Source organism: Myotis nattereri (assembly GCF_964212035.1).
Source record: "Myotis nattereri genome assembly, chromosome: 8".
Lineage (NCBI taxonomy): Eukaryota > Metazoa > Chordata > Mammalia > Chiroptera > Vespertilionidae > Myotis > Myotis nattereri.
In genome coordinates, this window is record NC_138083.1 from 81,518,608 (window position 1) to 81,534,512 (window position 15,905).

The window sequence follows — 15,905 nt, forward strand, 5'->3', positions numbered from 1 at the left end:
AAATCATCATATTGGTGACCTTGTTACTTTTACTATGGTATCTATAGTAACATAAAGTCTTATTCTTTACCAATCAGATCAATTATGTTTGTATGTGAGTTATACAGTTAATAAATTCCATTTTAAACTATTATTCTAGAATATTTACTAGTTTAAAATCTACCCCCAAAATCATTAGCATGGCCCCCAGTGCAATGGAAGGGAATGTGTGTGGTGGTTTCGGCTCAAGGGAGATTGTTATTTTTATTTAAATGTCTTGTTCCTGCATCTTGCTTCTTCAACTAAATATTTGAGTACCCGAAGACTGGACTATTTCTTATACCTTAAGGGTCCCCCAAAGGACTTGGAGTTGCTGTGTTCACTGTAGGCACTGAAACTTTTGCTGGGTAAATTAACACAGGAGCAAAACTGCTTCCTTATTGCCAACCACCAACAGTGTATTGAGAATGTAGCATCAAATTGAATATTTAAGAGTTGACAAACTTTCTTACTGAATTTCCAGCTCGCAGAGAGTTAGGAGTTGGTTGGGAAGCAATCACTCAGTTGGCAGCCTCTCTTCTAAGCCTCTAGCCCTCATCAGGCATCTGGGAGCCTCCATCCCAATCAGCTTGTAAATATCCAGTGTTTCCTGTATTCATTCCTGTGCCTGGCTAGTTTGGAGCACATTCTCTGGGCCAACCACTGTGCTAATAATTTTACAAGTATTATCTCACTTAATCCTTATATAGCCTTCTGAAATAGGTGATTTATTAAACCCCTTTTTAAAAAAAATAAGGACGCTGAAGCTTTGAGAGATTAAATAACTAGAACAAGGTCAAATACCTGGTAAAACGACAGAGCTGGGATTTAAATAGGACCTTCTGGTTCCAGAGTCATAGACTTAAAACTCCTTCTCTTTTCAGTAGTGTAGTCTCAATTATTGGCTAATACTTTTGAATTGATTCTCTTTTACACAGAATGTTTCTGTTTCCATGTCTTGGTTTTACTTTCCTCTTTTTAACCCCCACCCTTAAAATAAGGACTAAAAAATGTTACAGGGTTGTATTAATTATTAGAGGCCCAGTGCATGAAAATTGTGCATGGTGGGGGGTGGGGGGGAAGAGAGGAAGGGGGAGTCCCCTCAGCCTGGCCTGCTCCCTCTCCAATCTAGGACCCCTTGGGGGATGTCCAACTGCTTTTCGTAATCTGAGACTGCTGGCTCCTAACAAGTCACCTGCCTGCCTGCCTGATTGTTCCAACCCCTCTGCCTGCCTGCCTGATCGCCCCTAACTGCTCCCCTGCTGGCCTGATCATCCCTAACCACCTCTGCCTCACCCAGCACCCGGGACCCAGGATTCCCTCCTCCAACTGGTTGCAGGCACCCAGGACCAGGGCTTCCCTCTCTGTGGCTGGCCACAGGCACCCAGGACTCAGGCCGGCTTCGCCCGGGCCGGCCACAGCCACAGGTGCCCAGGACCACGGGGCAGGCAGCCTGTCCCTCTCCCAGGCCGCAGGCGCTGGTGTCTGGGACCATGGGGTGGGCGGCTTGTCCCTCTCCTGGGACGCAGCCTGGCTGGTCTCCATTCCTCTCTTGCAAGCTCATTTGTGCCTGGCTGGTCCCCATTCCTCTCTCCCCAGTGTTGAGTGTCTGAACAGTTCTGGCGAGAGGGTGCGAGGGCATGAGGGCATGACAACCATTTGCATATTAGCTCTTTATTATATAGGATTATTCTGAACTAGCACCCTATCCTCATGACCCTTGATAGTTTGAGGCTGCATCTCCTGAAATGCTTATCCCATTTGTTAAATAGCAGTCTGCCTCCCCTCTTTAAAACTCCCATTTCTTGGTTCTCCAAATGAAATCCAGAATACAGAAGTCCTTATTCTTTATGTCTGTCTCAAGAGTAGGCCATTAGTGAACTGGATTGACTCTCTATGAATCTTTGAATCAAATGCAATAATCTCTTTCCCAGTTCCAAATCTCCCCAAACACCGAGTTTCCCTCTCTAATCTCAAGCCCCACTAGGGGCTCTTTATTATCTATTTCTGAACATTTATCCTCACTCCCCTCTGAGTGACTGAGAGACCTCCTCAGATGCCCTAACAGATAGGGCCTAACTATTAAAATACTCCCCCTTTATCTTAAATCATATTATCAGTCTTGTTGCCTGAATGGCATATTATTCATTAGCTATGTTTGTGTACCATGAAATGTTTGAAACCAGCACAGCATTATCCAAACCAGACTTATTTGGGACCACTTTGGGGTTTGGCATCAGTGAAATTTCCTTCAAGGATGGTTAATAAAAAAAAAAAAAAAAAGAAAGAAAGGAAAGTACGGCATCGTGTTTCTTGAACAGAGGCTTGCATAATCAACCAAGTAGAAAGAGATGTTGAGATGCATTTAACCTCATTAGTTTCAGTAGGACTGGCTCTCCCCAATCCATCAGAGTTGAGCTACATTAGTGAAACTCAACTATTTCTAAATCTCATTTACATAATGGATGAGATGTGAAATGAGCCCAATGTAAGGGGAGCCGCCCGGAGGCACTAAAGTTTATCACAATATGTAAGAGTTCTTTTAGATCATTGCATTAAATTTCCACTAACAAGATAACAAATTAATTGTCTGTGTTACTGTACTAGCCCACAGTCTTTTGAGTGGAGAGTATCAGTGAGGAAGGCAGCTGGGGTTTCAAGGACTGTGGGCGGAGAGGGAAGCTCAGAGGGATGAGATGAATGCTACCATGGCTTTCTTCTGCCTCTTTAAGAAATCCTAGGGACCTCGGTAATCTGATGGTGGACTTTGGCTTTATTAGTGAGGTAAGCGAGGATGAGTAAATCAACTGTATCAGACAAGCCTCAGGACATCTAGAAATTGATCATTCTGCCGAAATAAGCACTTTGTGTTTATTAGCTGGGAGTTCATCACTCTCACTACTCCTCGTCCAATTCCTAAGAGATTTCAAAGCCATCATCATGGTATTAGCTCGTCTGACTGAACTACTGGAGATAAAGATTAGGAGATCTATCTAATGATGGGTCTGAGTTTCTGTGATTTTTTTTTTTCTTCTATTGCAAAGGAGAGAGCTTTCCTAGCACACATTCTGTATCTGTATGTGGATGCCCTCACGCAATTACAATGTGCATGCATTCCCAGTTCAAACAGTGGGACAAAGTAATGGGTTTGAAGAAAGGACACAGTAAAGCTCTTAAAATAATGCAACTTGTCCCTACGTGGAGAAATGAGAAGTGAACAGGGAGTGTATGCTGAGTTGACTTCTCTAGTTGGCACAATATGCCTATACCGTGGGTGATGTTGCGCTGAGAAGAATAGTTAGATTTCATAACCATTTATAATCCCAACACCCATGCATGGCCAGATTCCCACAGATGTGTCCGTGAGAGATGAGTATATCTTGGGCTGATCTGTCACAAACTAGTAAATACGCATTTATCTATTTCTACATATATTTATAGATACACATACACTAAAGCTCCAGATAGCAAGCTCTTTTCTCAATGTGGCTTCTAAATAAGCAGTAATCAAAATGCAAATAAGGTGACCCAGTTAGCATCCAGATCTGTATTACCATGCAGATGTGCTCTGCGACTCTGTGCTCCAAAGGTAACAAGGAAGACACTACCAACGATGCTCATATTAACCAGCGTTGACTAAGCCCTTCTTGTTGGGGAGAATCCAGAAAAGACTGTTCCAGAGTCAGTGGTCTGAGAGCTTGGTTTGTTTCTGAGCTGCTCTGTGAGTGTAGAATGACAACTGTGCACCAGGAGAGCAAGAAGACTGCTTCTGTGAAGTCTCAAATTGTAACCCTTAGAGCACAACGCTTACATGCTGGCCTAAGAGAGTCCCAGAATAAGGCCAGGGTCAGACTCATGGTTCTGCCATCCTCCTCATGTGATACAAGATACACCTTCTTTCTGGGGCTCGGTTGCCCGGGAAGAAATGGCCTAACTCTGAACTGCCTTGATATGACTTTACTGAAGCTCCTTTGTATTCATCTGGTGATGAAGCCTGTAATAGGCTTGAGGTCCATTACAGTAGCAAATTCTTAAATTACTTGTGAGCCCAGGATGGAACAAGAGCATACTTGGTGCATTGTACTATTAAATTGGTTTTAATTACATGTATGCATTGTTTCTTCCCTTAATACCTCTTGAAAATCCCTTTGTTATATTTCTCCGAGAACAGGTACCACTCGTGTGTGTGAACTTTTTTTTTTAAGTACAAGAGCAGTTACGTCAGCATTCTGTTTGGTTCTGTCTGTCTGCCCTTTGTCCTGTGAGCACATGTGTTTGTATATAGGAATTAACTTGGGCAGGTAAGGGTTCTAACATGAGCTTACAAGTATCTATGAATCTTAAACTGTATATAAACTATTTTCATCATATATATGTATATATGATGTTCCAAAAATTTATACACACTGATAGCTCAATTAATGATTCTTTCTTTTCAGATTTAACCCATTGGAATTAATCATGGGTTAAAAGTGTGTATACATGTTTTTGGACACCCTGTATGATGCGCATTTTTTTTTCCTAAGACAAGGTTCTGATGTCTGAGATGCAGAAATATTAAAAACGTCTTACTCAGTATGTCTCCTCTTTGTGGTCTTGATATCTGATACCTTCCCATTTTGGATTATATCATTCGGGCACCTCTAGAAAATGCCCTTCACCCTGGCATGATCAGGAGAGACTTTTTCCTGCATCATTAGAATTTACTGCATTTTTAAATATAAATCTCAATGGCATTCCAATAAACAGGAATATTATCTTCTCGGCCCATTTCTGAAGTTCTAAATTAAAAGAGGCAAGACTTAATCAGGTGTTTTAGTGGCCTTTTTGAATGTAAAAGCTTAAAAAAAGAATGGTAGAGCTAGAATAGATTCTGGCCAGCAGGAAACCAAAGTTCGGTGAGATTCCAAGTCTTGTTCAAGTTCATCCAGTAAGTGTGGGGCAGAACCTGCAGTAACTTAGTGTCTCAGGACTCCAGTCTTTTAACTTTCATATTAACATATTATATGTCTTTGATACAATTTATGAACTATTAGTACTCACTGAATAGTTGGTGTCAGCTTTATGCTAGGAAGATACAAGAAGAGAATATAAAGTCTCTGCTTCCTGAGGAATTTCAGTCTTACAGACAATTAGTACTAAGACCTTATAGTGTGAAGAAATAATAATAGTTAACACAATTGAGTTCTGACTACATCTAGGCACCATAATTAGTGCTTTCATATTAGTTGTGTATTGCTGCTATAACAAATTGCCACAATTGTGGTGGCCTAAACAACACAGATGTATTACTTTATAGTATTAGAGGTCAGAAGTTCAGACTGGCTCTCAGGGAGCTGAAATTAGAGTATCAGCATTCCTTCCTGGGAACTACAGGAAAGAATTCATGTCCAGCCTTCTCCATCTTCTAGAAGTCATCTGCATTCCCTAACTCCCATCCCCTGCTTCATCTTCAAAGCCAGCAGCAAAGCATCTTTCTGACCCCACTCCATCACCACATCTCTCTGATTCTTCACTCTGCCTCCTTTTACTTGAACAGACCCTTTGATTACATTGAATCATGGATACTCTCCTTATGTTTAGCTCAGCTTATTGGCAACATTCATTCTATTTTCAACCTTAATTCTCCCTTAACATGTCACATAATATATTCACAGGTTGTAGGCATTAGAATGTAGACATCCTTGGTGGGAAAGGGGGTGTGGAGGGCAGGGGGCATTATTTTCTGTCTACCATAATATGTAAATTATTCTAATCCTCACAAAAACCTCATTTAACAGATAAATAAACTGAGGCATGGAAAATTGACATAGCTTGGCCCAGTCACAAAGCTAGTAAAGCAGGTAGTCTTACTCCAGAGAATATATTCTTCACTTCTACTTTATACTATGCTGGAAAAGGAGTTTTAGAATAGAAAACCATGTGTGGACTGAAGTAGTTAGGGCATCTTCCCCAGAGGTTTTGGGCCTAGAACAATAGGTGTGTTCCATTTATCCATTCATCCATCCTCTTTAGAAAATCTGGTACCTATCAAGTTAAGTATTGGGAAATCAAGACATGGTTCATAACCTCTAGAATCTTGCAGTTGCCTACAAAAACTGGCAGGGAAGTGCACAGATAATTACACAACATTAACTCATATTGCTGTAGTCTGTTCAAGGTGATAAGACATGTGGGAGGGAGTTGACATGTGTCAACTCTACTTAACAAATAGATATGCTTTTATTTTTCCCAACTGTCTTTTCAAGCGGATCCCCCAGTATTTGGTTTGTAGGACCCATCCCAAGCACTGTTGTCTCTTTTACACAATGAAGACCACCGCCCAAGCAGGTCATCCCCTCCACTTCTAGCCATTGAATTCTACCCATTGTTCAAGACTGGGATTTTTGTACCTCTCTCTGTCTTTCTGAGTGTCTGGTTGGTCCCATTCATATTTCCTTCCCATGACTAATGGTGCCTGGCACTTACAGGCTCTTAATGAATGTTGAGTTAATAAATGGAAGACCACAAGGCCACCTCAGATCCCACTGAGATCTCATTCTCCTCCAAATTCATGGAGGACTCATTTGGCCTCCTGTCTCATTTAGTTTAACAGCTTTGTACGTATTTATCCTATCCCACTTTCCACTGCTATACCTCCTCTGGAAAGACAGAGATCAACATCTTCCAAATTTTGCTAGTCAGCACTCAAATAATGGTTGATTTTTTAAAAAAATATTTTATTGATTTTTTACAGAGAGGAAGGGAGAGGGATAGAGCGTCAGAAACATCGATCAGCTGCCTCCTGCACGCCCCTGACTGGGGATGTGCCCGCAACCAAGGCACATGCCCTTGACCGGAATCGAACCTGGGACTCTACAGTCCGCAGACCGACGCTCTATCCACTAAGCCAAACCGGTTAGGGCAATAATGGTTGATTTTTAAGTGATTGATTCTAAGCTCACTGAATAGTATTTTACTTAAGAGTGACCCTGCCTGAATTTCATCTTTCAAGGTCCTAGAATGCAGTAAAAGTCATTGGCCACAAAATACATGTTGATAGGGCCACCACCTATGATCCAGCAGGTTGTTCACTGCCCACAGGTACCTGGCTCAAGGGGATGGTGGGGCTGAAATTCAGTCTCTTCTCCTCGTTCCAAACCATGAGCAATGGGGATGCATTTGCACATGGGAAGCCAAGTCTATTGTCACATAGGTGCCCTCTCTTTGCCTTGGTTTCTATCTGTGTCCTTAGTTTCTATCCACCTACATGCCTTTTTCTAACTCACCCACAGAGACTATATGAATAGCAGAGGCTCTGCCTTTTGATGATTAGAAAAGCACTTTATGATCTTCCTGGTATAGACACTTTATGCTACACAGAAATTATTAGAATGTAATTCTTATGAAACAGGGACTTCAACTCTTTTAACTGGTACCATGTCCCTGGGATGGTATTTGTTGAATTAAGGAATAAGACGATGCAACAAAAATAACACTTTTATTGACCTTGACACAGAAAAATATTATTTCCCAAATCCTCAGGGTATCTATTGGTTTGATTCACTTTCTTCCGTAACATATATCCCTCTTATTGCCATAGTGATACTCATTTGCAAAAGAAAAAAGTGCAATGTAAAAAATCTAAAAAGACAACCAGTATATGAGAAAGGGGATTATTATCAAGTTTTTAGGAGCAGTTTCCTCTTGTGAAAAAGGTAATTTACTGCTTTACCCAAAAGTCAATGTGTTCTAGGAAAGGAAAAGAGCATTGTGTTGAATCAAGAGGCATGGATTTTAACACTTCTTCCGCACACATGACATGTGAGCTTGGGCAAACCACCTAGTCCTCTGTGCCTCAGTTTCCTTATTTGTGAATTTGGACTTTCACCATCTGCCTCTTGTTACCCACAAGGATGTTGCAAGGGGCAAATTGTACAATGCATGTCCAAGTTCTTTGCAAGATTAAAAGCCACTGACTGCTCAATATAGCATACCTCCCAGTCCATGCGTAGCCCTGCATTCTGCCACCTAAAGGTGGCCAGAGAGTTGACTGTAGGTGTCAGCCTCTCCCACTGTGCCTGCCTGGCCATTGTCATCAGGAACCATCTGCACAATCATATCTTACAATTAAAAAACTTAAGGTGTTCAACAGCCAATATTAATCACGTGCTGTTTTCCAGATATACGCTATCTGCAGTGGATGCTACAAAATGAATTACAGATGATCCCTGGATGTTGGTCCCATCAGTCCCTTCATTTAAAAAAAACTTAAGAGATGAGGACCCAACTAGTTTTTGCCACTTCTTAAGAGCTGTGTAATTTTAGATAAGTTGAGTAGCCTCTCTGAACCTCCATTTTTTTTTTCTTTTTCATCTAGAAAAGGGGAGTAAATAGTAGCCATCCCACAAACGTTTTCTGTTTGTTTTTCCCATAAAGAAAATGAGATAAAGAAGATAACTAGCTTTATAATTACTCTAGGGTGAGGCTGGTTTTTATTAGCCAAGGTCACAGAGGTTATTAAAGGGATCCTGGGAAAGGTAGCCCCCATAGAGCCTGCTTTTCCTCTGTGACCCCTGTGACCTTGAGCAACCTGGGGAAGAGGTAATTGAACAGCAACTACTACTTTGGAGGAAACAGAATCAAAATATCGAAGCTATTGACTCACCCTGAAGGCAGTAAGCAGTGCTTTGGTTTCTGACCTTTTCGCATCCTGGGGCAGTCAATAACCTGGCCGCTCTATGCAGCGCCTGCCTCTGATTCTGATTTGGGAGTACTTTAACCTTGAACTGAGCTCCAGGTAACCAAGGCAACAGGAAGTCAGCTCCTGCGTTGGAGGAGTAGGAATCCATAAATCAAGTCCCTAATGCAAACACGGTGTGCAGGTAGAGGTTTGAGGGGATAAGTGGTCTATGAGAAATTACCTTTGAAAATGAGTGCCTGTCCCTTGGCAGGCTGCGGCACAGTTTCAAAGACTTTGAACAAAATGTATCAATAGAGGTCAACAGGTCATAACAGAATGTTTTCATATAGGCTTAGCTTTTTTTTATTTCCTCTTGGCTCTGTCTTTAATTATGAACAGATGTTGGATCCACAGAGTTATTAGCATTGTTATTTCCTCCTTTACAAACGCGCTGGCCTCCAAACAAAAGCCGCAGTACAATTTGTCCTGCACTGGGGCTTGGGGATGCTCTGAACACATCTACCGAGTGTGCGGTCCATGCAGTCGGATCTGAATTTGTCATAATGGTCCCTTCCCAGATGAAAGCCTTTTCGTCTTGAGAACTTGGTTCTGGACTGTTTCACATTCACCTGGCCATTTGGGGATGTCTCCATGGAGCGTCAGCGGCCACCTGGAATGAAGGGGAACAAAGATTTGCAGGGGCCAGCCTGCCCCATGCTCTCTCCCAAGAAGTCATTCATTCTGGTCTCCTGAGACCTCTACTCTCAGGCAAAATTTGTGGATTACAAGTGCTGTTAGGTTAGCCTTTGTTTAAAACTTACCCAGTATTCTTACCTCTTATTCTTACTGTATTTCTTGGAATGTTTCCATAATCCTTTCAAAACCCAATAATGTCTGAAAAAACATCAGGGCTTTGCTGTGCCCCCCCCCCCTTTTTTTTCCAATTTGTTTTCAAATTCATTGGATGGCAGCTAGCAAACAGCACTATAATAGAAAACCCTAAATTATCTAGAGTTTTCAAGACAGCTAAATAGTGACAATCTGAATTATAGAGTGTTTTTAAGTGTCATTTTATTACTTCTAACATATTCTCTAACATAAACACTTGAGTAGCAAAGTATGCCCAATAGAGATATGATCAGATCAACTTTAATGAAATGATGTGGACTGAGACTAATTTGGATTGGGAACATTTGCATGAAAATGGGTACAACCAAAATGACTTGAAATCAGTTTGTTCCCACGTGAGAGTTAAATATCCACCTGCTAATCCTGTTTATGGCTCATTCTCTGAGCATGTCATAATGCGAGCAAAGAATGACTTGCCCAACCTGCGTCCACAGGTACAAACTTGACGTATTAGTGAGTTTTCCACAGGAGCTGTTGTCCAGTAGCCCTCTGAGAGCTTAGAGGTGAGCTGTGGACAGTACGCCTGCGTCCATCTGATGGGAACACACATGGCTGTGGTCCTGCCCCGTATCAAAGTGGGGAATTTGTATCAGACCCAGAGCTATTGTTTCCACTTCAGATCTGTTAGCAGCCAATTGTTCAGATGCATCCATCTGCCCAATACCCATGCTCTGGTATAGACTTGTAGATTTTTCTCAAAGTATGTTTATTTCTCATTGGAACAAGAATTTAATACATGTTTGTGATTCTAAATATATTAACAATAACACAGGCTAAGGAGTAAAAATAAAAACTCCCCCTTCCCCACCAATCTGCCCTGTGCTTTCTGTCCTCAGAATAAACAGTTTTGTGTGTGTGAACTGTTTGGGTGCGGGTCCTTGTGGATGATTCTGTGTCATGTTACATGTTTATACATGTGCACTCCCCTGGCACACCTGCATATGTGAAACATGGACACTCTACACACTTTTCTTGACTCTGAGATGGTAGCACTTTGCAGTCTTTCTATCATAAAATTTCATGTTTGTCCACATTCACTGTCAAAATGCTGTGAAATATAAAATCCAAAAGAATTTATTATTTTCAGCATCTAATGCGGGAGGTTCAGAGACTGGGATGGAGAGTTGGGGGACGGGAGTGGAAGGGAAATGAAAATGTCAGCATGGACACATGGTTCTAACTTAGGTTCCTGGAAGAGTGCCTTTTCCAGGTGTAGTACAAGGACTTCTGCATCCTGGCAAGAAACAGGCCATTGGAAGATTGGGGTCGTGGGCAGGTGTTAGAAGGTGGACAGGTGGAGCAGGATGATCTGGCTACTTGGAAACTTCCAGCTTTGACATTAGGAGCTGTCTGAGTTTGGTCAGTTCTCTCTTAACCTCTCAGAAATCTGTTGCTCTCATCTGTAAAATGAAGAAAATAGTAACCTCCTCACTACATGGATCACCACTGTCATTAGGCCCGAGGGAGCTGATCCCTGTGGTGGAGGATAATGTTACTCCGGGAGGGGACTGTATCACTCAGGTTACTTGGGATGGGACAAAAAGGATCACAGGATAAAGCCCCACGTGTTGTTGTTTGTTGCTGCCAGTGGCATAGAGCCTGCAAATGAAGAAACTCTGAGTCAATTTTCTAGTCTATAGACCAGTGGTTCTCAACCTTTTGGCCCTTTAAATACAGTTCCTCATGTTGTGACCCCACCATAAAATTATTTTCGTTGCTACTTCATAACTGTAATGTTGCTACTGTTATGAATCGTAATGTAAATATCTGATATGCAGGATGGTCTTAGGCGACCCCTGTGAAAGGGTCGTTCGACCGCCAAAGGGGTCGCAACCCACAGGTTGAGAGCCGCTGCTATAGACTGTTTGACATGGACACAGAACTTCCATGCCTCTGCACTTATGCTCGGGTGAGTCGGAGAGTCACTATTATGCAGCTGGGATGTGGAAGGTGCTCAGAGATCCTTGGTCCTGTCAGGGAAGAGAAAGGACACCTTGCTGCCTTGTTTCAGCTGGGCCTGAGGAAGCAGTGGGTTATATTAGCGATAGTTGCAATAATAGGAATAATAATAATGGGAAACAGTTACATAGCATCGACTGCGTGCCAGACACTGGTCTAAGCACTTTATGGAGACTGACTGCTGGATGCTCCCAACCACCCCTAGGAGAGCGTTCCATCTCATTTGTACAGTTAAGGAAGCTCAAAGCTTGGAGAGGTTAAGTAACTTGCTCGTGATCACACAGCTGGAAAGTACAAGAGCCTGGATTCCAGCCCAGGAAACTGGTTCCAGAATAGCTCTAAGATTTGTCATATAGTGAATATCCAGGCCCTTCCAGAGGCACCTCGCGAGAGCTTTCCCAGGCTTCTCGGCACCATAAAGGCATGACTTATGATGGTTGTCGTGGCCAGACACTCCAAGGTCCCATGTCTGCTCTTGCTTAGCCCAGGGACTGTTGCTACACAGCAGTCCCCACAGTGCGTCTTCCGCCTCCAGCAGGCTGGTCCTCATCTAGATCCTCTTCCTTTCTCCATCTATGGCATCATATGACTATCCCTCATTCTTGCTGTTCTAGAGCGACCTCTGGAAAGCCTTTTCTTACTTTTTTTCACATGAGTCCCTACCTGCGTAGAACTCCGCAAGCACCTAGGATGAAGGACACGCAAGCCTGCCCATACTTGCTGCCCAACTTCTTCTCATTTAGTCTTGTCTCCCCTGCTGCCTGAGAGGAGCAGCCTCACAAGGGTGGGTCCCACTTCTCCTCGCCATGCTGCACACAGCACAACTTCCTGTTAGAGATTGCCTTTGTGATCCTCAGCAGGCAACAGCATGCCTGGTGGAGGAGTATACTGCTTCTTTAGGCCTGTGCCCTGACACCACTTCCAGGCAGCAACCCGGAATGTCCTCATCACTAACTTTAGCCACAAAACCAAAACCAGTCATGCTGCTAATTTTTTTTTCTTTGAACATTCTAAAATGTTATTCTTATACCAGAAGGAGGTCAGATCATTTAAGAATTTTCTTAGATCACTTTCAGCTTTTATGTTGTCTATCTTCCTGTTTCTTCAAAATAACTGCAGGCTTTGGGGTTCTTGTTTTTCAGGGATGCCAAGTGCCCACTTAAAAGTGGACCAGACGGCAACGCATAGTAAGAATGAGGGCTCCGTGTCCACCATGATGACCAGGAAGAAGCCAGCTGCGGTTGACAGTGTTGCAATCCCACCCACCCCAGTGTTATCTCTCCTCGCTGCGTCTGCAGCAACCTCAGATGCAGGTGAGCACTTTTCAGATGCTTTGGGTTCACCCCAGAGAAGGTGGGCGTGGAGAAGACCTCCTGGGAGTGTGCTATGGAGTACAGGTAAGAGTCCTCTGCTTAGCCAACCTGCCCCACTGCGCAGGTGAGCTGTTGCAGCCCTGGATTTTTCAAGTGGGAGGAGGTTTAACAAGGATGGAGGTCACCTTGAAACTAGTGGCAAAGTCCTCTTGAAGAAGCTTGCCAGTTTATCCTAACACATGCTCATCTAGTAAGCAGCAAATGATGACAGCAATTACTCTTTGTCAAGCTTTAGTAATTACAAATCTCAGCATCCTTATATATGCTACCTCATGTAACTCGTAAAAAACTCTGTAAAATAAATGCTTGTATCTTCATTTCAGATGAGGAAGCTAAGAGTGAAGGAACTTGCCCCAAGAACCTGTGCACAGTCAGGATCCCAACCCAGGTCCTAGTCCCATGCTCCCAACCACTGCATTTCCCAATCTTGTTCTCCAGGATTAGGAGACAGTAATCAGAGTTCCCTGAGGCCTTGATTCATTCTACCCTCATGATGTCATGGATCCCTCAATAGTCACCAGACTCCTCACAGGCAGGTGATAAAATATAAATTCTTTATTCAAATACCCGTGAAGCTTTGCCTTCCTCTACTCCCTCTCACCAGTCCCTGCACCCGCCCCCACTTTGCCACACTCATTCCAACTGCGAGGAAGGTAGGCCTTGGACTTGGCTTAACTCCTTTCTTTGAGGACAGGTTTACTCAATTCCTACATGCACCCCACAGACTTTTGAGGCCACACCACATTCAAATGCCTGCAGCATCCAATGTCTGTACTATGCATTCACCTTCCACATGAAAAATGTCTTCTATTTAACCTCTTCTTCCTCAAAAGACTTGTACATAACTCTGAGGTGGAATCCATGATTTAGGTTCTTGCTGTCTCACAACACATGGAATGATGGCCCATTTCATAAATGTTTGTTGAATTAATGCATTGGTCAATGTTAAGCATATAGCAGTATTTAGAAATGACTATTATGATTGGAAGCCCAAGAAGAGACTGATTATTATTTTTTAAATATATTTTTATTGACTTCAGAGAGGGAAATGGAGAGAGAGATAGAAACATCAATGATGATAGAGAATCATTGATTAGCTGCCTCCATTGGGAATCGAGCCCGCAATCCGGGCATGTGCCCTGATCTGGAAATGAACCATGACTTCCTGGTCATGACCAGCTGGGCGAGACTGGTTATTCATATTCACACCAAACTTATTCTAAGTCAGCAGGTTGCTTTTTTTTTCTTTTTAGCTGAGAACTCAACTTGTTTACATGCCTGCCTCCTTCATGGAAATTATTGGTAATTAGAAAATGAGTCTAACCGATATAATAGGAAAAGGTATTTGGAAGGTCACTTCCTAAAGTGAGTTCAGCAAAATATTAGTAGGTGTTTTGTGATAAAAGATGTTTCCATAGTTAAATGAATGTGAGGAGTGCTGTATTATTACATCTGATTTCTTCCTGCAGAGCTGTTCAGAGCCTTTAATTGACCAGTTCATTGTGAGGCTCCTGGACGGAGAGACACAGAATTTCAGAATTTCACAGTCTCATCTGACCACAAAACCTATTTTTCATGAAATACCTCTTAAAATCCTATTTTTCATGAAATAGCTCTTAAATAGCTCTCAGCATCTCTTTGGAAATGGTGTTCTCACCAGCCATTTGGGAAATCTTGCTCTGAAAGCATGGGATCATCTCTCAAATATGATCATGAATCTTCACATCTTTCACATGCTAGATGTGAAATGAAAAGTTTTTGGTGGAAATGTCAGGTAAACAATGTCAGCGAGGAGTACAGGAAGAGGTCAGAGGAGGGAACACAGGGTGGAATGGGAGGAAGCTATCCTGAGCCTTGATGGATCAGCAGCTCCTTGGGCGGGGGATGGGGAAGGGGGGAGTGCAGGCAAGGGGTGGGGGTGGGGGGCAATGTAACAGTCCCGGAAGTGGGAGCTAATGTCCTGCCTGGAAATCCGGGAAGCTATCATTCAGCTGAAGCAAAAGACTGAGGCCGCAGTCTGCACTGCCCACCCAGAAAATTGCTTCCTCGCCCTTGTCGGTTAAGCTCCAGAGACCTCCCTTTATGGATTTAGAAATTAGCCTGCATGTTTCCGCCTTTGCTTGCCAAGCACAGATATTTCCCAGGGGCAAAAGACAGACAGGTGGTCCCCTATTTTCTTCCCCCTGAACTTGTTCCAGTCAGTGTGCGAGAGCACATTCTTGGGATCCCAGCCTCCTGTGGACTCTATTTGCATTCAGTAGTTTACAAATATGCCAAAGGGGCACAGAAACAGGTGGGTCTTGAACTTTTCAACCTGCCTGTCTGGTAATCAGAGCTGGGCCACAGCTCTCCTGTTTCAGGATGCAAGAATGTGCTGTTGTTTATTTGTAGGCAGTGCTAAACTGAGACCCTCATGAGAATTTCACAGATCTGGTCCACTTCTGGGTCTCAGGTGGCTGAGCAGAACTTCTGAGGGGAAAGAAGCCAGAGATCCAACCTGGTGCTGGTGGCCAGACCTTCCTGAGATTCTGCTCTCCACAGATTTGCCGCTTCCTACAAACCAGAGACAGTTAGGTCCCACAGGCGGGGCTCATGTCCAGTGTGATTCAGAGAAACCTTGGAATCTCTGCAGTTTGCAATTGCATGAGGTCATGCAATGGGACTGGACCCAACTTCTTGATTGACCACCTGGTTTCCAATGGAATCCTACTTCTGTTGTAGGCTCAACATTAGCCAAGGCAGGTTGCTTTCTCCCTAACTGTGGACTCCTACTTTTTTTAGAGAACAGTGAGCAAAACTCATAATTTGATCGGGTGGATAGCCTAACAGTGTCAGGCACACAAAAGGAGATAAATCTTTTCTGGGTTTGATTTCATTCAATTGGGTGTTTGTGCCTTGGTCATCTACATTTCTGATAAGACAACTCGCTTATTTTTTTATTTTCTTTAGCATCCCCTTACTCATCTCTCACTATAAGCAAGGTC

The 15,905-nt window shown here is 43.0% G+C and overlaps 1 protein-coding gene across 1 annotated transcript in view; it reads left to right on the forward strand.

Annotated features, from left to right (window-relative positions):
* Positions 1-15,905, forward strand: part of SETBP1 (SET binding protein 1) — a 341,962-nt gene that overhangs the window by 304,730 nt on the left and 21,327 nt on the right. Inside the window, exon 5 of the mRNA XM_081096675.1 lies at positions 12,691-12,861. Coding sequence (XP_080952801.1) covers positions 12,691-12,861 — 171 coding nt within the window. The remainder of the gene's footprint in view (positions 1-12,690; positions 12,862-15,905) is intronic.